The sequence below is a fragment of the Lynx canadensis genome, chromosome A1 (genome assembly GCF_007474595.2).
Source record: "Lynx canadensis isolate LIC74 chromosome A1, mLynCan4.pri.v2, whole genome shotgun sequence".
In the NCBI taxonomy this organism is placed as follows: Eukaryota; Metazoa; Chordata; class Mammalia; order Carnivora; family Felidae; genus Lynx; species Lynx canadensis.
The window spans coordinates 80,767,763-80,790,170 of NC_044303.2; the positions used below are offsets into that span (position 1 = coordinate 80,767,763).

Genomic DNA, 22,408 nt, shown 5'->3' on the forward strand with positions numbered 1-22,408 from the left:
GATTTCTTTCTTTGAACTATTCTTGTATGGGGGGGCAGGGAAGCGCCTTTATATCACAGGTGCTGTTTTGAGTCAGCCACTGTTTCATTGAGAAGGATGGGAAAACACCTTGACCTCAGAATCACATCCAAATTGTTGTTTTCATAAAGCTGTGTTGGTAAATAGCACATGTTAAAATTGTACTTGTTATGGACATAACTCAGAATCCATGGAAACCCTCTTTGGGTGTAGCACCCCTTTTACAGGGGAGAACATAGCTCTAGCTGTTAAAGGGCTTGCCCAGGGTCTGCCACTCTTTGGTGACTAAGCCAGGAATGAATTCCTCTTTTTTGAATTCTGTATTTATAAACGATTTAGAAAAGTAAACTGTAGAGCAGAATACAACATGTAAAGTAAAGCAGAAGAGCTTTTTCACACTGCCTGGCGTGGCTTTGTTTTCACAGCAAACTGTGGAAGTTTAGGTATTTTTAACCCTGCTGATGGGAGAAGGTTCTCCAAGAGGAAGACTGTTGGTGAGAGACTGAGTCTCCGCTTGGGCTCAGCGGAAAGCAGTGGGGAGAGTTGTGGGTGGAGGTACGAGACTGGAGGCGGGCAGGACAGGATGGATGGGCGTCCTGTGACTCCTGAGTGACGGTCGAGATCGCCCACCTACGCTGGCACGTAGCTAGTGCTTCTGGGTGGCTTAGGACTGTCCTGGGACTTGTGCTGTGCGTGCGAAGTGTCATGGTGTCCATGGGTCTCGGAGCTGCTGTGAGTTTTTCTTCACTTGTTTCTGTTCTTCAGACTGAAGGGTCTCTATTGTCCTTTCTGTTGGCCGATTGTTGTACATCTGCATCTAGTGTTGGGCCCCTCGAGTGGATTTTTCACTTTTATCACACCTTTCAGTTCACAATCACCATTTGGTTATTTTTACGGTCAAATAGTGTATTTGTGTCACTGTTTATGTATGTTAATTCTTTAGGCATACCTGTTTTGGTTCTTTGGACGTTTTTAAAAAGACTCGACTTATTTTAGAGCAGCTCGAGGTTGACATTGGAGAGGGTGGAGCTTTGCCAAGGCCCCATGATCAGCACCTCTCAGGCTTGCTGGCTCTCCTCTTCATGCAGGATAGTCCCCTGCTGTCTGGACCGACCAGTTTGTCCATCACCCACTGGAGGACCTCTCACTTGCTTCCGGGTGTTGGTGATTGTGAACGAAGCAGCTGTGACCTCGCGTGCATAGGTTTTCTCGTGGACGTGTTTTCAGCTCGTTTGGGTGAATGCGAAGGACTGTGATTGTTGGGTGTTGTGGGGAGCGTGTTCTCAGTTCTGTAAGAAACCGCACACGGTCCTCCAGGGAGGACCCCTGTGGGGCATCTTCTGCCATGCCTGCTGGTGTCTGGTCGGGTTTCGCTGATGGACGAGGTGTGTGGTGCCGCCTCAGTGTCTCAGTCGGCAGTTCGCCGATGACCTGTGTCCATGTGCTTACTGCCACCTGTAAGGTGTCTGTTCAGTTCTGCTATCCACTTTTAAATTTGGGCTCTCTTAGGGAGCTGTAAGTTTAACTTTGACTATAGTTTGAGAGCGATGTGCACGGGTGTGGTGTTTTGGCATTTATGCTGCCTGGTGTCCTCCGAGCCTCTGGGGATCTGTGGTTTTGGTGTCTGACATTAATTAGGGGAAATTCTCCGTCTTCATGGCTTGAACTCTCTCTTGTGTTTCTTCTCCCTCTGGTACTTCCACCGTGTGTATTTACACCTTGTGCAGTCCCCACCATCCTTGGATGTTGTGTTGTGTTTTCTCTGTCTTTTCAGCCCTGAGGGATGCTGTTAAGGCCTGTGGCGCTGGGATTCTCTCTGCAGCCGTGTGCGATCTGCTATTGACACCATTACGGGCATTCTTCATTTCTGTTAGTGTTTCTCCCGGTTTTCAGTTCTTGGGATTTCCACCTCCTTGCCGGTCTTTTCTTGCATGCCGTCTGCTTTCTGCGTTAGAACTCTTAGCATCTTAATCTTCGTTGTTCTTAGTTCCTGGTGGGATAATTCCAGCGTCCCCACCATGTCTTCTTCCGATGCTTGCTTTTCTCTTCAGACTGTGTGTTTTGCTTTTGCTGAGTCTTGTAAGTTTTTGTCGATAATTGAACATCGTGTATCATGTAAAAAAGGAAGTGCTCACTGAGGGGGTGAGGTGTGCGGGGAGAGGAGGGGGGCGCTCCATCAGGGAGCCTGTGCCTCTGGACCATGAACTCCACTGGTGTGTTTTAAATTCTCCCCCCCACCCCTCCCCTCTCTCCTGCCTGGAGATCAGGTGGCCCAAGGGGGCTGGGCTGCTGGTCTTTGCCAGGGCGTTTCAGCAGGCTAGTCTGAGTTAACTAGTTTTCCTGAGGGCAGGCCTCATAAGTACCAGGATGCTGAGCTGTTATTTCCGAATGGCTCTTCCAGTGGTTCTTCTTTTCTCTGCTGAAAACCCAAGGGTGTTTTTCTCTGAGGCTTTGGGAATTTGGTCACACTCCTAGATGATAATTTCCCAGTACTGAGGAAGCCTCTCTACGACTGGGTCTCCCCCAGAGTTTTGAACTCACACTTGTCTGCACTGAGCCTCTAGCAGTCCGTCAGTGATGGTTCACGTTTTCCCGCCCCGTTGCTGGCTCGCAGTGTGGTTTCTTCTGGGGCGCCCGGGCTCCGGCAAGTGGGGCTCCCAGGGTGTGTTGGCCTCTCCAGACTTGGGGTGGGGGTTTGCCTTGCGTCCTGTCCTCTCTACCATAGGGGTCCAGCAGGAGTTGATTTTTCAGTCTGTTCAGCTTTTGACTTCGTTGGATGGAGTATGATTTCCACACAGAAACAGGCAAAACCAGAAGTCCCTGTTTGAACATATTTAGAGCAGCTTTTTTTTTTTATTTTTATTTTTTTAAATGTTTATTTTTGAGACAGAGACAGAGCATGAATGGGGGAGGGTCAGAGAGAGAGGGAGACACAGAATCTGAAGCAGGCTCCAGGCTCCCAGCTGTCGGCACAGAGCCCGACACGGGGCTCGAACTCACAGACTGTGAGATCATGACCTGAGCTGAAATCGGACGCTTACTCAACCTAGCCACCCAGGTGCCCCTAGAGCAGCTATTTTGAAGACTTTATCTGCTAAGCCAGCACCAGGGCCTCTCAGGCCGTTTTCATTCAGTGCCTTGTGTTTGTGCACGGGTCATGTGTTCTTGGTTCTTTGAACATCTTGTAATTTTTCACTGAAAAATTATTAGGGAAAGTGAGCGCACATGTGCACGGCTAGGGGAGGGGCAGAGAGAGAGTGCGAATCCCAAGCGATTCCACGCTGTCAGCGCAGAGCACAGTTCGGGGCTTGACCCCCCAATCCTGGGATTGTGATGTGAGCCGGGATTAAGAGTCAGGTGCTTAACTGATTGAGCCACCCAGGTGCCCCTCAAAATTGGACATTTTAGAGGAGCTTAGTAATTCTGGATTCTGATCTCCCCTACTCCCAGGATTGCTTGTTCCTTTTGTTGACTAACTGCAGTTTATCTCTCCCACGGTCACTGATGGGTTCGCTTCATTAAAGCCTGGCTGCCCGGTATTCATACTCAGAGCTCCAGACTTGAGTGTGTAGCCAAAGATTGCTCAAAGCAAGATTGTGCATAACCAGGCTTTCGTTCTGTGCCTGTGGATCTGTGTGTGGTCAGTTAATGCGTTGGAGTGGGAGGAGGCTTTTTAGAACATAAAGCAATGAATGAAAACAAAGGGAAAGCTCAAAATTGATAGGCTCCATAAAAGTTTAATAAAAGTAGAAACCAAATTACAAGTTGAGTGGAACGTTTGTAACAATTTCAACAAGATAAGATGATCTTTAATGACTGAGGAGCTCATTAAGGCAAATACATGAAGATTCTGGGTGAGTAGGAAAGGATGTGAGCAGTAGAAAATGGGGGAGGGTGGGAGCTGTGCTGTAGTCTGTTGGGGCTGTTGTACTAGCACCGCAGACTGGGTGGACTCCTCAGTAAAGGCTCCTCACGGTTCTGGAGGCTCGAAGTCAGCTCAGAGTGCCAGCGTGCTCAGGTCTTGGGGGACTCCCTCTTCCTGGTTTACAGAGGGCTGCCTGCTGTCCTGTCTGCATGTGGCAGAGACCGTGAGTCTGGCCGCCTCGTCCCAAGGGCCCTGCCTGCAGCACCCCTCACTGGGGATTTCGAGATGCCCAAAACCCCGGCATTTGGGGAGGACACAAATGTTATGTCTAGCCCTCTGACAGTGTGGGTAAGCTTACCATAAAATTGTGGTCGTGAGGAGCAGAGAGGTAAGGAGAATCCTCAGTTCTAAGGACAGCGGGATGTACATCCATACAGGGCTTCTTGAGAGTGGCCTGGTGGTTGCGTATAAAAATATGAAAACGGGGCGCCTGGGTGGCGCAGTCGGTTAAGTGTCCGACTTCAGCCAGGTCACGATCTCGCGGTCTGTGAGTTCGAGCCCCGCGTCAGGCTCTGGGCTGATGGCTCAGCGCCTGGAGCCTGCTTCCTATTCTGTGTCTCCCTCTCTCTCTGCCCCTCCCCCGTTCATGCTCTGTCTCTCTCTGTCTCAAAAATAAATAAAACGTTGAAAAAAAAATAAAATAAAATAAAATAAAAATATGAAAACAGTCAAACCCTTTAATCTGGCACTTCTACTTGGAATCCTCCCCAGAGAAATTACCTAAAGCGTGTTCAATGGTGTCGGTGCAAAGATGTTTTAATAGGATTATTATAATAATAAAAGTAAGCAACCTAAATGTGTAGCAGTACAAGAACGATTAAGTAACCAGTGGCACATATGTTTATAATTATTGAAAATGCACACAAAGCTTTAAAAATACCTAAAATACATGTTTGAGTGCAATAAGCAGAATCCGAAATTACATAGGTAATGCGATTTAATAATGTAAAAATGTTGGCATAGAAGATAGAAGGAACTGTGCTATGGGGTGGCTCAGTCTCGGGACTGTGAGTTTGAGCCCCACATGGAGTGTAGAAATTTCTTAAATAAAATTAAAAAACAAAACAAAAAACACCCAGGGTGCCGGAGAGAACAGCTTCTCCGGAGTGGCAGACTTGATCACTTGATGACATGAGTAGGAGTGGCTTTGGGGGGTTGCTCTGGCACCGGAGACCAGGCTGTGCAGGATGTCAGGCTTGAGAGCAGCAGTGACAGAAGATCCACGCACCTGAACTACGGAGTTGCTCAGTCTTTGTGACAAAGCCAGCCACAGCCGTTCCCTTTATTTTGAGATGGGAAAACGGAAACCTGCTTTTAGGGTCCTAGATCAGTGAATGATCAGGAGATCCCTGGCTTCGGCTGCTGGAGCGGGGGTGGGGTGGGGGGAGTGCCCTGTCTGTGGGTAGGCCGGAGGGAGCTCCCCAGCTGCTTGCACAGGCACTAAATTGTCAGATGGCTTGGTGATCCTGGCCTTGGCCTTTTGTAGTGTTGGCTTTAAGGAGCCTGGTGAAGTGCTTGCCTTGAGGTTTTCAGGGTTATTAGCAAGGACGAGCATGTGGAAACATGTGGGGCATCAGGCGTCACTGTTCTTTTTGCAAATGGGCATCCCGTTTGGGGGTTACCTGGGAGAGCTGCAGTCGAGGGTGACAGGAATCTGTCGTTTGTGGCCTGCTTGAGCTTGCTGGATTTTAACAGTGGAAGAACACGAGTGCACCTGCAGGATGGTAAGACCTCTGTCCAGTAGAGAGAGCTTAGAGAAGGCATTTCTGTTGTGTAAGCTGATGCCCCCAGACAGAGTGAGAGATCTGGAGTTTCCTTCTTTTAGGGGATGAGGGGGTTCCTCAGTCATCATCAGAGAAGGAGGTTTCTTAAATATGTCCATCTGGGAAGACCAGTGCTTACCACCTGACACGTTTAGTGGTATTGGCTTAGTTTTTAGGTTCTATTGAACACTTTTATCTAGAGTATTTGTGTCAGAACTCTTTATCTATGGGGACAGGGAGCGGGGAACTTCTGCTTGTGCCGAGTGTAATGAAAAGGCAGAGCAGCTTTTGCCTTTGAAATGTTGAGGTTATGATAGGTAGCAATGATGAGAGAAACAGAGACAGAATGCGAGTGGGTTAGGGGCAGAGAGAGAGGGAGACACAGAAGCAGAAGCAGGCTCCAGGCTCTGAGCTGTCCGCACAGAGCCTGACGCGGGGCTCAAACTCACGAGCTGTGAGATCATGACCTGAGCTGAAAGTCGGATGCTCAACCGACTGAGCTACCCAGGCGCCCCAGCAATGACTAGTTTTAATAAACAAAAGGGATAGGCATGCATTTTTTGTAGAATGTTACAGCAGCTTCCATGGACCTTTGCTGTGCTCTGGAGAAATAGTGCGTGTCTTTCCTCTTGGCTCCTTGAGTTGCTTGGAGCCTCTGCATCTTGGACCAAGGGGAGACCGAGACAGCTGGCCCAGCCTCTGTACACAGAGACCTGCACTGGCCCCAAGCCCTACTTGTGCTGTTTTTCCTTTTCCCTTTGCTTCCCAAGATTAACTAACACCTTAACCAAGATTGCTTTTTAGTCCGTACCTCCTGGCTAACGGAGTCGTGTAAGAAGGAGCACCATGAAGGATTCTGGGTTTGGGTTTGAAGACTGTGTTAGGAGGTTTGTGTCAGGTAGCTGATACTCTTGAGTGTCCCTACTCTGTAAAAAATAACCCTGTTCCCCCAATACTGCCTTTTTTAAACAGACACATAGACTTGTGCAGAGCCAGGATTTGTGCCCAGGTCTGCTGGGTGCCGGGGGCTGGCCCCTGGTGTATCACTGTGCGGTCGTGGACATCTGTCTGCTGAGGCCGGCTTCTTGCAGCAATCTGTATCCCAGTGGAACCAAGGCTTCTGCTGGAGCTTTTGCAGTGAGCCTTTAGCATTTGGAAGAAATCTATCCCAAGGCCTCGTGAATCCCCGAATTTAGAAATGTTGTAACGTTTTTTCAAAAGACACAATAACTTAAAACCTTTGCATGGCCCTTCCAGACTCTTCTGGGAACCTGTGGAGACGAGAGAGCTCTGTTCAATCAGTACCTGCCGGTGGGGGGTTGGGGTTGGGGGTGGATTGTGGAGGGGGGGGGGGTTTGGAACTGCTTCCTGCAGCAGCGAGGGCAGGCTGTTCCTTCCTGTTATTCCCCAGAGGCTCAAGTCTGGTCTTCGAATCTGTGTTCTGAGAATGTAAGTATAGTTTAAGTAGACTGGGTTGAAAGGAAACGTGCAAGGATGATTTTTCCCTTGTGTAGGGAGGGGCGGGTGGCTTATTTCCTGTTGTCTGAATCTGTTACTGTTTCAAGGGCGTGCTTAGGACCAAACCAAAGTTGTTTCTAAAAGTTGGGTTTTAGTTAATGATGATCTTTCTCTCTTGATCAAATCTCTAAGAAAACTTGTTTCTTCTTATATCTAAATAAGTTATTTTTAAAAGATTCAATGACCTAAAATATGAAACCTACCAAAATCTGCGGTGAAATTTGCAACTCCCGTGTAAAATCTGCGATACTGAGCGCTCCTTTAATGGTGGTAATGAAGTGAGTTTCTGTGCGTCTGCGGGGTAATGAAGTCAGTCCTTTTGTTTTGTGTTGCTGTAACGGCTGACAGCTCTGGGATTGTCTGTGTGGTTTGCCTGATGTCCTCCTCCTGTGTGGCCCCATTGTTTGGCGGGGGCTCTCCACGCCTCACGCCTGAGGGAGAGCTCGCTGAGGCGGAGGCCGGCCTCCCTCCCCAGCTGTGGAGCAGAGGCTGCTCTGCTGTGAGACGTGTGGGACCGGCCTTCGTGGCATGGAGCGCTGGAGCCTGGCGGGGGAGTCACATGGGGTCCTGCAGCAGCCAGAGCGCGCGCAAGTCCCGGAGGGGGAGACAGGTGCTCTGGAGCTGGGGAGGGGGCAGGGAGGGGGTGGCTCCTGGCGTCAGCGGGACTCGGTCAGGTCAGCCCTGTCTGGTCTGGGGCGAGTGTTTGGTGGGACAGCTGAGTGTGACGGGGAGTGTTGGGACGGGAGGATTACAGAACTTGTCCTTAGCTCACACTGGAAGAGCATGTTTCTAACTGGTGGTTGACATTAACTAACTTGACTGCCTTGATGTCACTTTTTGGCAGAGGTTTCTTTGGCATTGTTTCTGGTACATTCTTACGGGAGGCTTCTATATCCGCATACTGTGCTTGGTGCTGTGATGGGGGAAATGCCGTCTTACTATCGTCACATGCTGGGGAGGTGTTCTTGCACTTGTCTCCCTCCTCCTATAAAAGGTGTGCAGGTTTTCACATGTGCTCTGCTGCTGCTTTGTAGTGTTTGTATTCCTGACATGAGATCCTCATTTAATTTTTGTTGGAACACTGAAGACTTTTCATCTTTACTGTGACAGAGTTTTTGTTTTTAGTTCAAGGAATAGTCTACTTGGTTGACTTCATGTCACTTTAGAAGGACAAGATCTGGTTGAAAGTCTGATTTTCTGCTACAGTGGCTGGTGTCACAGTATGTTCTCTGCCCACTGTTCCTTTGACATTCGTGCCCAATGACCATTTCTTCGAAGGAAGACATTGTAATCCTGGGATCGACACCCAGATTTCCCCACAAAGGCATGAGCTCCTGGAGCGCCGCCCCCTCCCTGTGGCCCGCTCTCCCACTCCTGCATGAATAGACCCATTCAGGGGCGAAACCAGAGCCCGAGTCTCAGTGAAAGCAGCCGATTGTCTTCATCGCACACAGCATAGCGTGGAAGTTACTCACTCGGGTTTGCGTTTCCTCGTGAGGGACCATGCTCTTTGGTCAGCGCACAGAAAACGTACCGAACAGGTGTAAAATCCGTGGTGTGTGTTAGTGGTGTGGAACTCTAAACTGGGCTTACTGATCACTTCTAACTGTTTAAGCACGTATTTTAATTACCAAATTGGGGGGAAGCCGGACCACGTTTGTCTTTATTCTGCACGGCTTTTCTGCAGGACCTAGGCAACTTGCTTTGGAAGACAAAATCACGCGTTTGTAGGACTCTAGTGGATGCTCAGAAGATACGTGTGATGTGATTTTCTGAAGAAAGAAGGTGCTGGTCTGTGGCCAGAGGGGGATGGAAAGTGGCTGAGGAAGGGGTTACGTTCCTCGCTTCTGTCAAGTCCCACTGCCCTCGGCCTGGCAGCCGGAGAGGTGGTGAGGGGGCCGTGCAGCCACAGATCAAGATGCACACGCCAGCCCCGCTCTTGGCTGGCTGTCTGATTTGGGGGGATACTTACCCTCTCCACTTGAATCTTCGTCTCTTCAAGAGGAAGACTTTGAGGATTAGAGATGCTAGCGTAGAGCACCTTGCTGGGCTCCGGGGGTGTGCTCGGCCTCGGTGAGGAGTCTCCTGCCTGCTCTCATCCAGGCACCTTCCCACCCTGCCTGGGGAGGGCCTTTGCTCTTGGCAGTTACTGATGCCAAGAGGCATATTTTTTATTTTTCATAGATAACATTTGTATTGTTAGAGGGCAAGTTGGGGAGAAGGGCAGAAGCGGGGGGAAGGAGGAGAGAGTCCCGAGCAGGCCCTATGTTCAGCACAGACCTCCTGATACAGGGCTCGATCCCACAACCCTGACATCATGACCTGAGCTTAGATCAGGAGCTGGACCCTCAACTGATGGAGCCACGCAAGCGACCTGAGGCGTATTGTTCAGCCCAGCTGTTTTGCATTTTTAAAAAACCTGTTTTTAGGAATTATAAAGTTGTTTTCATTGAATTTGCTGTACTAACTTTAGGGTATCAGGAAACATTTTAAGGTTGATTCATCATTGTTCTGTCTTTAAAGTAGTGGCTTCTTAAGGATTTTCTACTGGTGGACCTTTGATATTTAATAAATGTGTATAAGATCTGAGACTGTTCTCTAATGAAATTGATTTAGATTTGCTAGGTGCAATCTGAAGAGCAAACTAGATGTTTTTAGTTGAAATAGATTTTACATATGTTAAAATACATGGATCTTAACTGTACAGTTCGTGGAGCTTGGACAAGGTCTATAACAACTACTCAAATTACAATATAGAACATGTCCATCACCCTGGAAACTTTGGCCCCTTTCCCCATTGTCACTTTTCCCCCCTTCTGATTTCTGCCCTCCTAGATTAGTTTTGCCTGTTCTTGGACTTACTATAAGTGGGATGTGCAGGGTATCCTTTTTGTGAGTGGCTGGCTGCTTATGCACGACGCAGTGTCAGAGATTGATCCTTGTGTCCTTGCTGTTGTGGTTACCAGTGGTTTCTTCTTTGCATCTGAACAGATGGGGCAGTACTGCAGTACTTTCTGATGATGGAGTTGGTTCCAGCCTCACTCTTTTTTTTTTTTTTTTTTTTTTTTAAAATTTTTTGACGGTTATTCATTTTTGAGAGACTGAGAGAGAGCATGAACGGGGAAGGGGCAGAGAAGGAGACACAGAATCTGAGGCACACTCCAGGCTCTGAGCTGTCAGCAGAGCTGACATGGCGGGGCTTGAACCTACCATGATCGGGTCAGATCATGACCTGAGCCAAAGTCCAATGCTCAACTGACTGAGCCACCCAGGTGCCCCCCCCTCATTCTTCATTTTGTTTAAAGTTTATTTATTTTGAGGTGGGAGGAGGGAAAGAGAGAGGCGAAGAGAGTCCCAAGCAGGCTCCATACTCAGCATGGAGTCTGAAGCTCTTCAATCCAGTGAACCGTGAGATCATGACCTGAGTCGAAATCAGGAGTCACATGCTCAACTGACTGGGCCACCCTGGCGCTCCCAGCCCCGTTCTAGGTGTGCCTGTGTTATGTGTGTGGCAATGAGATGAAGTCTGTTACGTAGCTATAGTAAGAATTCGGTACGTGGGTTTTGGTAGTTAAGTCACAGGAAGTGATGATATTAAGCACACTAGTATTAATGCAGAAGCGACCTGTAAAGTGAATGATGCTGATGCACTTGTCAAAGCTCATGAGTTTTAGTGGCGAATAATGCTGTTCACCATTTGTTGTAGGTGCTACAGAATATTTTGGAAACTGAAAATGAGTATTCTAAAGAACTTCAGACTGTGCTTTCTACCTACCTGCGGCCTTTGCAGACCAGCGAGAAGTAAGTTGGACGATAAACTGTGTTAATTGCAGCATTGTCATTGCCTAGGCTGTTTGCTCAGGTTTCCACAGAATGGAGGGTGGAACGGAACCCACTGTACCAGTTTGCTCTGGAAGTAAGGATTTTAGCGGGTTAGAGACTCAAACAGGGCCCTGGGGTGAGACAGGAGAGTGACACGGTACATAATAGTCTCACTGTTCTTTTTCTTGGCTCTAGGTTAAGTTCAGCAAACATTTCATATTTAATGGGAAATCTAGAAGAGATATGTTCTTTCCAGCAAATGCTTGTACAGTCTTTAGAAGAATGCACCAAGTAAGTACGACGCTAAAAATCTGTGAAATTCAGATTAGTACAACGGGTAGGTATAGAATGTGCTTTGATCTGATTCTAGAACTCCTATTTCCAAAGATGGAAACGGTTATTTTGAATCTTTTGGGTTATCAACCCTTCTAGTAGAAGCTGTGTTTCTGACGTCTGGTTTTTCTAGTTGGGGTCTTTGAAGGCGAGGTCTCCTGATGAGAAAGGAGAGCATCTTGCCGGGAGCAGCGAAGTTTACGGTGTTGGGTGGATGGGGGAGGCAGGGGTGAGGAGCCTGAGGAGGAAGAGGCTCTGTGCGCGGGTTGCTCCTGGCCTCCCGGAAGCCAAGGATAGTGAAATGCGGTGTCTGGAACGTGCTGCCCGCACGTACCCGGCTTGGTTTTCTTTCCAAGGTGTTTTTGGGGTGGGGAGGCATGTTCTGAATTGATTGGCCACCAGATTGGCTTTCTTTTTTTTTTTTTTTTTTTGTGTGTGTGTGTGTGTGTGTGTGTGTGACTCTTTTGTTCTTGGTTAACGTGAGACGTTTAAGGGTTAGGGTCAGTTTACTGATCTCAGTAGCATAGTTCACTTAGTTGACTAAGTGCCTGCTGGGTATTGGAGGACTTGAAGTCTTGACATATGTGAGAACTTTGTAGGTTGTAGGTCACCATGTGACATTTGAGGTTTATTTACCTGTGGACTTGATGCAAGAGGGGGGCACTTGTTATTGCAATTTCTGTTTCTTTAGCCGACAGAAGGATGAGGTAACTTTTTCTCTTGGGATCTGGTTGGTCTCTGGTTTGTCCTTCCTGTAGTTTCTTGTCTTAGTCTGGGAAGTGGCGAGGGGTGCTCTGCCCCCTGGGCCCCAGGCGCACAGCTGGCTGTGCTCGGAATAGGTTCTAGGCCCCTCCAGGCCCTTCATCCCGGAAGGTGTGCAGGGGAAGCGCAGAGTGAGTGCTGGCCTTCAGACAAATTCACGTTGCTTCCTCCTGGGGCGGTTTGGTTCATGTGAGTGGCCTGACTTAGGTGGCCATGAAGAGAGGAGTTTGGCAATCACTGCTTTCCTTTTGGTAAATGAAGGTGATTGGCCCTCAGTTTGGGGTCTTTGCAGGAGGCCAGCCCCAGGGTGTGCAAGTGGAAGTCGGCGTTTGCCCCTGCTTCCCCCACCGGCTGTCGAGAAGTTGGACTGAAGGAGTTCATATTTTTACAGTACGTTTGTGGCGCCTCTTCTGGGCCTCCCCTCAGGCTTGTGAAAGCACGTGGATCTCTCCCCGTCTGCACCGCAGATGTACGGCTCTGAATGCTGAAATTCAGGGAGGGAACATGAGCTGAGAGTCCAGCACCCAGTCAGGCCTGTGTTGGCTCTTTACTCAGTAGGACTTAGGTGTTGTTTCGGTTGAGTTCCTCAAGGGCACGGTGCGTTGGCATGAGATGTTGGATTTGCCATGGTGGAACAGGAGAGCAGAGGGTCGGAGATGAGCTTTCCTGATCAACCTTTCCCCTTATCTTTGATCGTGAGTGTTCTGAAAGTCCTCAGATCAGAGCAGAGCTCAGGTTCACAGTCCGAGGTGTCGTCGTCCCCTCCGCCCGCGTCCCATCAGCTCATGTTCAGCCAGATCCTGTGGTTTTCTCTTGGGGTTTAGCTGCCCTACGCAAGCCAGCCTCGGCCGCCATTGGCCCCGAGGTACAGAGAACCGGAGACACACCCTGTGTCCTTTCCTTCTCCAAATGCCAGCCGTCTCCAGAATCTTCCTCCCTGGTGCTCTACCACCTGCAGAGGTTGGTTTTATATTTTGTTCAAGGTTTGTGTATCTGCAGGAGGGAGAAGTCCGTTTGATATAGGAATGGTGAGGCTGTAGCCGGAGGTGGAATGTTGTAGATGATTGCGCCCAGCTGAGGGCTTGGCCTCCATCTTGGAGTTGGCCGTGCCTGTCTGGTTAGGACGGCCCCACGTGCGCGTTTCTGCTTCCACTGGTGGTGCTGATCATCGCTTTCTGTTCTTCCTGTTACTGTGAGCTCACGGCCTTTCCAGGCTCAGCAACTGCCCTGGCCTAGACCTGGGAGGAGATGGGTCTGTGGCTGTGCTCTTCTCCAGCTTTTACCTGAAGGGAAGGCGGGCTGTAGTGTGTGTGTGCGCACGCGCAGGCACGCGTCTTGATGCTGCTTAAGTAGAAACCTTGCCAACAAGCAGTCATGTTTTATAATTCTCCTTTTGTACAAAACTTAAAGGTTCATGATCTGCATTTCTCTCACCATCCAAAGTCGGACTTGTGGCGTTTTGGCTGTGCTGTGCGCAGGTGGGTTGTGGCGGCTGGATGCTGGAGAAAAGGAAGGGCGTTAGTTTGGTGCTTCCTAGCAGAGCCGCTTTCGAGGTAGATACCTCTCCCTGCTGGACTACCTTTCCCAAGGTTTTCCTTAGGTTCTGGGATTTGTAGATTTGGTTTTCACGGAGGTGGTCTACAAGGAGGTCTCAGATTTTGTGTTCATTGGCAATTTTCTTTCTATGAAACTTAGGATTATTTCCTTTGTGTTGTGTATCTCTAGGTTGCCAGAAGCTCAGCAGAGAGTTGGAGGATGCTTTTTAAATCTGATGCCACAGATGAAAACCTTGTACCTTGCGTATTGTGCCAACCACCCGTCTGCAGTGAACGTTCTCACGGAGCACAGGTGCGCTTGCCAGACACCCTTACCTGGAGGGCAGGGACTTCTTGGCAAGGGGTTCCCTCCACGTTGGCTTGTGTGGGCCACACGTTACATGAAATACAGTGCTGGTATTCACTTGTTTGTTCAACGATTATTGTGTTTTAATTACCTCTTAAGCTGAGTGCCTGAGAAGCGTTGGTACGGGGTCTCTGAGGTTCTGAGTAGAAAACGGTGTTTCCAAAGTCTCCCTTCAGCCTGGAGCCCTTGGGAAAGTGGATTTGAGGAGCTGGTAGGGTTCTGGAATGGAGCTGTAGGCTAAATCCAGGATGCCAGAATCCCATTTCTTCTAGTTCCTAAGAGTGGATTGGCTGTGAGAGAAAATGCTGGATTGAAAATTAGGGCCAGTATACATAATTACACTATGCCAAGGTTTTACTGTGTGTGTGTGTGTGTGTGTGTGTGTGTGTGTGTGTGTGTGTTTGTGTGTGTGCGCGCGCGCGTGTGTGTATGTGTATACATATATATTTATGTATCTGTATACATAAATTGTTTTTATGTAGTAGAACCTCGGTTTATGAGCATAATTTGTTTGGAAAACATGCTTGTAGCCCAGAGCACTCATACATCAAAGCGAGTTTCAGGAACCATTGACTTGGTTGTGATCATGTGACATTTGGCGTCCGATAGGACTCGTATTGCAAGACATTGCTCGTTTATCAAGTTAAAATTTATTAGAAATGTTTGCTTGTCTTGCAGAATACTCGCACAGCAAGTTACTTGCGATTCAAGGTTTCAGTGTGTGTGTGTGTGTGTGTGTGTGTGTGTGTGTGTGTGTGTGTGTATAAATATAAAATGCCTGGCAGAGAAAATATTTTGGTAGTGCTGAGTGTGCTCTTCAAACTCTACATTATTCTATGCCCAAAAATTGCAAGGCCATATCTCTAGGGCTTTGGTACCTAATGACGTAGCTGTGTAAATTTAGATTTAAATTCATTTAAGCATTAATTAAAAAATAATTAAAAATTCAGTTCGACTAGCCACATTTCATGCACTCAGTAGTCATACGGGCCTGGCCTGAGAGCAGTGCATAGAATACATTTATCATAGGAACTTTCATTGCTTAACGGTAGTCTGAACACACGTGTGAGCAACTATGTGTGGTTTGGAATGAATTGTAGCCTATATGAAAATTACCTGTCATGAGCACAGAACTGAGTGTCTCCCTGCATTCTGCTTTGCACATGTTAGATATTCTTCTGTTGTGTTAGAGGAGCTTATTAGCTCATCTGTACAATACTCCTATACTTTGGGTGTGTTATGTAAAGAGAACTGTAAAAAAATAAAATTAGGGCTGGGTCTTACAGGTACAACCTTAAATTGGAGACCATTGGCTTCAGCTTTTCAACCTGGAACAAAATTAAAACAAGTGAAACAGACTGTACAGATTCCTGCTGGTTTGGCGAGAAAAACCCATGTCTTTTCCCAAGAACCGGAAGGTGCTGGAAGAGTGGCTCAGTCACTGGTCGGGGCCGCTCTGAGCGCAGAGATTCTGTTTCTGCTTCTCAGGCATGAGCTTTTAGTTAAGTGTGTTAGGAAAATTTTCACAGTGACTTTTGAAAACAGTTTAAAATTTTTTTTTAACCATAAAGGAACAAAAATTTTAGTAGCATGAAGGGTAAGTTAAAGTTATATATATTACAAATTTTTTTCTAATGTTTATTTTTGAGAGCGAGAGAGTGAGTGGGGGAGGGGTGGAGAGGGAGAAGGAGACACAGAATCTGAAGCAGGCTCCAGGCTGCCAGCTGTCAGCACAGAGCCTGACGCAGGGCTCAAACTCACAACTGGTAAGATCGTGACCTGAGCTGAAATCGGTTGTTCAACCGACTGAGCCACCCACGTGTCCCTAGTTAAGTGTGTGTGTGTGTGTGTGTGTGTGTGTGTGTGTGTGTGTGTACATACATACATATGTAATTTTAATTTTAGTTAAAAGTTTTTTTAATGTTTATTATTGAGGGACAGAGCATCAGCATGGGCGGGGCAGAGAGAGGGAGACACAGAATCTGAAGCAGGCCCCAAGCTGTGAGCTGTCAGCATAGAGCCCAACGAGGGGCTCAAACTCACAAACCACAAGATCATGACCTGAGCCGAAGTCGGGTGCTTAATGGACTGAGCCACCCAGGTGCCCCAAGTATATATTTTTTAAGTTGACTTAGTTTTGAGAGAGATACAGTGCAAGTGGGGAAGGGGCAGGGAGAGAGGATCCCAAGCTGACTGTGTACTGTCAGAGTCACAGCCCGAGGTGGGACTCAAACCCACAACCGTGAGATGATGACCTGAGCCAAAATCAAGAGTCAGATGCTTAACTGACTGAGCTACGCAGGCGCCCCAGTTATAGTTAAATAGTTAATGAAGTATTTCAACTTAAAACTTAAGGACTGTTGGTAAGCAGACATGGCTGGGCTCTTTGTAAACTGAGCTGAGGCTCAGGTGTACCATCCTGTGAGTGTGGCTGGTTCGGTGGCAGTGGAGGGAGGGCCTCTGGCTTGTTTTGGCCTGGTTTGAGCCCTGCCTCAAACTCAGCTGGTGAGCTATGGGTAAGTCCCCTGCTTTCCCTGGGTTTTAGATCCCTTCTGTGACTGCCGATTGGTAGGGTTATTGTAAGCAGTAAGCAAAACGAATAGACCGGATCCGGGTGAGCGAGGTGAGTGCTCCAGCATGAATGCTAATTGTGGTCCCATCTGCACCCCTGTGGAGGACCCTGTGTGTTGACTTCCTGGGCGTGCTCAGATACCGCAGGGTCTCCGTGTGCACTAAAACGAAGGAGTACACCTCTGCTGGGGGCCAAAGAAAGGGAGGTCAGGATGTACAGGGTTCACAGAAGGGAACCCCGAAGGACTGTGGCACGCTCTCCTGTTAAGTCTGCCTCCTCGCCTTTGTGCCGGGGGGTGGCTGTGTGGGTGTATACCTTCCTAAAACCATGAAGCCTGTGTGCCCGTGAGTGTTCTGCCACCTCCTCCTGGGAATTAGGATGTCCACAGAAGTTAAATGCAAGGATTACCTTTGTGTTTGTGAGAATCACAATTAGGGATTAGGAATTAGTGATGTGGTAGTGGAGGAGATCTATAGAAAGCAAACAGGATGTTAGGGTAAAATTGTCATTCTCCCTCCTTTTTGGGGGGTGTGGTTCAGGCTGGGAGTATAGAGAGTGTGGGTAGGGTGGACAGTGTTGGGGCTGATGGTAAATATTTTCCCCTGTAGAAGTGAGTCCGGAAGACCACATTTAAAGTGATTCAGACTGTTAGTTTCCAAAAACGTTCAGACTTTGAAGGGAGACGCCTGCGCGTAGGTGCTGTTTATCCCTCTCGTGTGCTATTACGGCAGTGACCCTTTGCGTCCCCACTGGAATGTCGGTGCCGCCTGTCCCCACGATGACGGGGCAAGCTCTGTGCCACCTCCCCACGGTGTGTCGCGGGGTGGGGGGAACAAGGCCTGCTCTGGGAGGGCCAGCCTCGGGCCTGTGGGCGCCTGGCGGGGCAGGATGCGCTGCCTGTGTGCCCTCCTGAGGTCTCTGGGCAGTGAGGGGCCCCGCTCTGCCCGCCAGTCAGACCCTGCTTCCCAAGCGTAAGTTGGTAACTTGAGACGGGATTGTGGTTGGCCCTTTTCACCACGTTTCATCTGGCGTCTTAACCTGTAACCTCTGTCCTGCTTCCTATGCACGTTGACGTCTTAAAAGCTGCCACGCTTACAGGCTAATCTGTTTTGTGCTTCAGTATATTTTTGAAGGATTGATTCAGTGTACTGATCTGAAGTTGTACAGACTTTGTTTGCAATCGTAGGATTGTTTGTTGTGCTTAAAATCTGAGTGTGAATCTTGGGAATGCCTGCACAGAACTGCCCATGCTTTGGAGTAAGAACTTATAGGTACCCTTCACGTTATCGTGATAGCAGATGTATGTTCCTGGCTGCCTATTTTGAATGAGTTAGGTTTCATAATTCAGTCTGTAAAATGAGTTTTGTTTTTTCCCGGCACTGTAATTGTTAACTTTTTGCTTGGCTACATGGTAGTTCTCTGCGTGCGTGTTCCTTTTGTTGGAGTCCACAGTGTCCTTTCAGTAACTGCAGGGGAGATGTGCTGTGTAAGGTTACCAGCATCAGTAGAAATTAAGCTGAAAGAGCCATTGTTTTGCCGAAGCGGCTGGAACCAGCTGTTTTGTTTTATTGTGCTAGATTTAAAATAGAACATGATCTGTAAAGACTGAACTGCACATGTTGTGGCCTTCTAAGATCATGGATGTTGGAAGAAGTTACTTTGGTTTGCATAAATTTCTCTTAAATTCTTAGTTTCTGGAGGGGTGAGGAATAGAACTTAGTTCTGGTACTTTTTCTCTGCCATAAATACAGTTAGGCAATTTCATATCCCGTAGTATCAAACATGACTATTCTGAATAGACTTTTTTGTGGTTTTTCTTGTGGTTGGAAAGGCCCTGCATGGATTATAGTTAAAGGAGTTGAGGGGCACCTGGGTGGCTCAGTTGGTTGAGTGTCCAATTCCTCATCTTGGCTCAGGTTATGATCTCCTGGTTGGTGGGTTTGAGCCCTGTGTCAGGCTCTGAGCATGGAGCCTGCTTGGGGTTTCTCTCTCTTTCTCTCCCTCCCACTCCCTCCCTCTCACTCACTCCCTCTCACTCCCTCCCTCTCTCTCTCCCCCTCCTTCCCTCTCTTTATCCCCCCTCTTCCCCCCTTCCCCCCTCCCCCGTCCCTCCCTCTCCCCTTCCCCCCATTCCCCCCTTCCCCCTTCCCCCCACTCTCCCCTCTTCCCCTCACCCTCTTCCCCCCGTCCCTCACCCTCTTCCCCCCGTCCCTCACCCTCTTCCCCCCGTCCCTCACCCTCTTCCCCCCCGTCCCTCACCCTCTTCCCCCCCGTCCCTCACCCTCTTCCCCCCCGTCCCTCACCCTCTTCCCCCCCCGTCCCTCACCCTCTTCCCCCCCCCGTCCCTCACCCTCTTCCCCCCCCGTCCCTCACCCTCTTCCCCCCCCCCGTCCCTCACCCTCTTCTCCCCCCCGTCCCTCACCCTCTTCCCCCCCGTCCCTCACCCTCTTCCCCCCCCGTCCCTCACCCTCTTCCCCCCCCGTCCCTCACCCTCTTCTCCCCCCCCCCGTCCCTCACCCTCTTCACCCCCCCCCCCCGTCCCTCACCCTTCCCCGCCCCCGTCCCTCACCCTTCCCCCACCCTATGCAGTCTCTAGGTCTCTTAAAAAAAGTAAAGGAGTCGAAATATACTCTTGGTACTATAAAGTTTTGATTTTATGGGACTGTGCTTGATCAGTTGTCCAACACTTAGAGAAATGCTGGTAACACATGCATTTCTCCCCTGTGAAGCTGTCATTTCACCCTCCTGTGTAGGGACGGGTAGGGTAATTGAGGAGACGGCCATTGCTGAGGAATGAGAAGTGAGGAGAGTGGCACAGCCTCCATGTGTGTGAGACACAAAGCAGTTACAGCCAGAGGGGCCAGACCCTGGGCTCCCAGGCCCTACTTGGGGTCAGCCCCCACCTGTTGGCAAGGACGATGGAGACCTCCACACCTACTGGGTGCCTTCCCGTGTGGGTGTGTGTGCTAATGACGCCGTGTGGCAGGCCAAGGTGCTGTTGCTGGGGATTCGGATGCCCAGCCGTAGTCCCCTTTCCTCTGTCCTTCCCAGGCCTTTCTGCAGTTGTCCCTCCATTTAAGCTGAGCACAGGGGAGTGGCTGGGAGGATCCTCCTAGGGGCACTCCTCGGCTACCTGCCCCTCCTATAGGAGAGAAGTCCGTGTGGAAGAAGGGAGGAGGCACAGGTGCTCCCGGGTGCTGCTTATGGCTAACAGAGCCCCATGGTCCCTGGGCCACCACCGTGCCAGGTTTCCGTCCTCGAAGTCCCAGGATTTTCCTGACAGAACCATCCTCTGAAGACCTGGGGTTCTGAACACATATATGTTGACTCATGTCTTGTGCGCACGCACACACACCGACACACCACCAGAGAAGGCTCAACAACTTCTTTGGTTTTAAGTTGTATCACCATGAAGGGCTGAGCTACAGGGATGAAAATCATTTTCTTATCCTTGTAAGAGTGTTGTTTTTATAATTAGGATTAGGTGAAACCTCCCTTTTTTATAATTTGCTTTGACTTTGATAATACCTTCAAAATATGTATATATGTTTCTTTAAAAGGTTGATTTAAAAACCTGTAAATGCGTGTATGTGTGTATGGATGTATGTGTATGGGTGTATGTGTGGATATGGATGTATGGGTGTGTGTGTGTGTATGGATGTATGTGTATGTGGATGTGTGGATGTGTGTATACGTATGTATGTGTATATATGGTTGTGTGTGTGTATGTGTATATGCATGTATGTATGGCTGTGTATGTATATATGTGTGTAAGGATGTATGGGTGTATGCACATGTATGTGTGTGTATGGATATGTATGTATGTGTGTGTATATGTATGTGTGGGTATATGTGTATGGGTGTGTGTATATATGTGTGTGTATGGACGTATACGTATGTGTGGATGTATATGTGTGTGTGTGGATGTATATGGGTGTACGGATGGATGTATATGGATGTGTGTGTGTATGTACGTATATGTATGTATGCATGTATATGGTGTGTGGAAGTATATGTGTGTTTGTGTGTATGGATGTATATTTGTGTGTATATGCATGTGTGTATGGATGTATATGTATGTGTGTATGCATGTATGTGTGTGTATGTCTGTGTGTGTGGATGTATGTGTGTATGCATGTGTATGTGTGTGTGTGTATGGATGTATATGGGTGTGTGTGTGTGTATCGGTGGTTGAATAGGTGGGTAGGCAGGCAGCTGGCAGGTACTGCTAACCACACCATTGCTGTGTTCACACAGCCCAGTCGTGCACTCTCATTGCAGTGCAGCATCCCGTGCTTAACCAGGCCTCCTAATTTTTGTTAACCCAATTTTAGGGAGCAGTAGCTTTCTAAAGAAGTCTTGCATGTGTAGGAAACATAAGACTAGCTTCATAGTGATTGATTGGTTTTCAACGTGAAGTTTGAAACCATTTATTTCTGAGTTGGTTCAGTTAAGTGAACCGCTTTCCCTGGTAGGTGTGGTCGCAGAGTTGATGTGAGGTCACTTGTGGTTGGGTAAGAGGCAGGCTGTGCCAACACCGATTCTTGTCTTGACGTTTCCAACGTGAGCTCTGTTTAGTTGAACTGTAGGAAACTACTCTTGCTTGTTACTTTTGAACTAGCAGTTTCAGGTGCTTTAGCCTAAGTACTGTACATGTTTTCACCAGGAGCACTGAGTGTGGCTGGTGTTCCCAAGAAGCTTGGGTGGTGGGCAGGTGTAGCTGAGTTGGGGAGGAAGGGACGGAGGAGGTGAGGCAGTGGCTGGGTCCCTGAGGTCAGATCAGGCAGCCTGCACTGAGGACTGATGTGCTCTGATATTCTTAGGGATTCTCACATTTTTTGGCTTCATGTATAATGTCCTTTGCAGTGCGACGTGGGGGCTCAGCAGTCACCCTGCTCCTCACAGGGGTGACCTGAGCTGCTGCCTGCTCCTCTCCCAGCCTGTCTGCCCCTCACTCCCCCCCGTCTCGAGTGGCGCACAGGGGCAACAGTGAGGAACACAGGTGGGGCTTCTAGCCTGGACCCCGAACGTCGCGTGCACTAGGGACACAGGTGCCAGACCTTCAGTCCCCGGCATGAGTCCTGATGCGGGTGACCAAGCGTGATGCTCACAGCTGCACGCTGGACCTTCATGGGTCATTCCAGATGCCGTGGCTGTTGAACTGGAGCATTTGGGGCCAACCTGGAGTGCGTGAGCATGGAGGCCTCACGAGGGCCTTGCTGGTCACCAGGTTAGATGAGCAGTGTGGTGAAAGTGGCAGGAGTGGGGAGATAGGCAGGCACGGCTTTCAGCTTTTGGATTTCCAGATACGCGTTCAGTCTCCTTATCTACAAGTGTGGTCGTGCTCTACCATGAGGCTAAGCGAGGTGGTGATGTGACCGTGCTTTTGACATTTTAAAGCCTAAGTGGAAGAGTCCGTTACTTGATGGTGCTGCCTCGTGCCTGCTGCTTGCACAGAATGCTTCGGGGCTGTTGGGCGGCCTCCTGTGCAGCCAGGGCATCTGCGCCCCGGTTCACTTCACTGTGGCTGTAAGGCATCTTTTACTTTGTGTCACCAGCTCGAGGGACCCAGAGGATGGCCATCTTCTAGCTCAGCTGTGGACTAGGCTTGCTCAGGTGGCCTCCGTGAATGGAAGGTGTGGGTTTGCTTAGCGGACCGCCCGTGCCGGGTTATGCCCAGCTGGGTTTGCCCGTAACCAGAGTGATGGCATGAGCCTTCTGGGGGTGTTCGCGTTTGGTGTCTCAACGTAGCCGGCGCCAGTGTGGCTCTAAGCACAAAGAGCTCTAAGCACC

The 22,408-nt window shown here is 49.0% G+C and overlaps 1 protein-coding gene across 7 annotated transcripts in view; it reads left to right on the plus strand.

Annotated features, from left to right (window-relative positions):
- The window catches only part of ARHGEF7 (Rho guanine nucleotide exchange factor 7), a 134,751-nt gene that overhangs the window by 83,369 nt on the left and 28,974 nt on the right, over window positions 1-22,408 (plus strand). For 6 of the 7 annotated variants that reach the window (XM_030314193.2, XM_030314233.1, XM_030314200.1 and 3 more), the window contains 3 exons: window positions 10,931-11,025; window positions 11,242-11,337; window positions 13,867-13,989. In XM_030314193.2, coding sequence (XP_030170053.1) covers window positions 10,931-11,025; window positions 11,242-11,337; window positions 13,867-13,989 — 314 coding nt within the window. The remainder of the gene's footprint in view (window positions 1-10,930; window positions 11,026-11,241; window positions 11,338-13,866; window positions 13,990-22,408) is intronic. The other variant, XM_030314217.1, reaches the window with a different exon arrangement.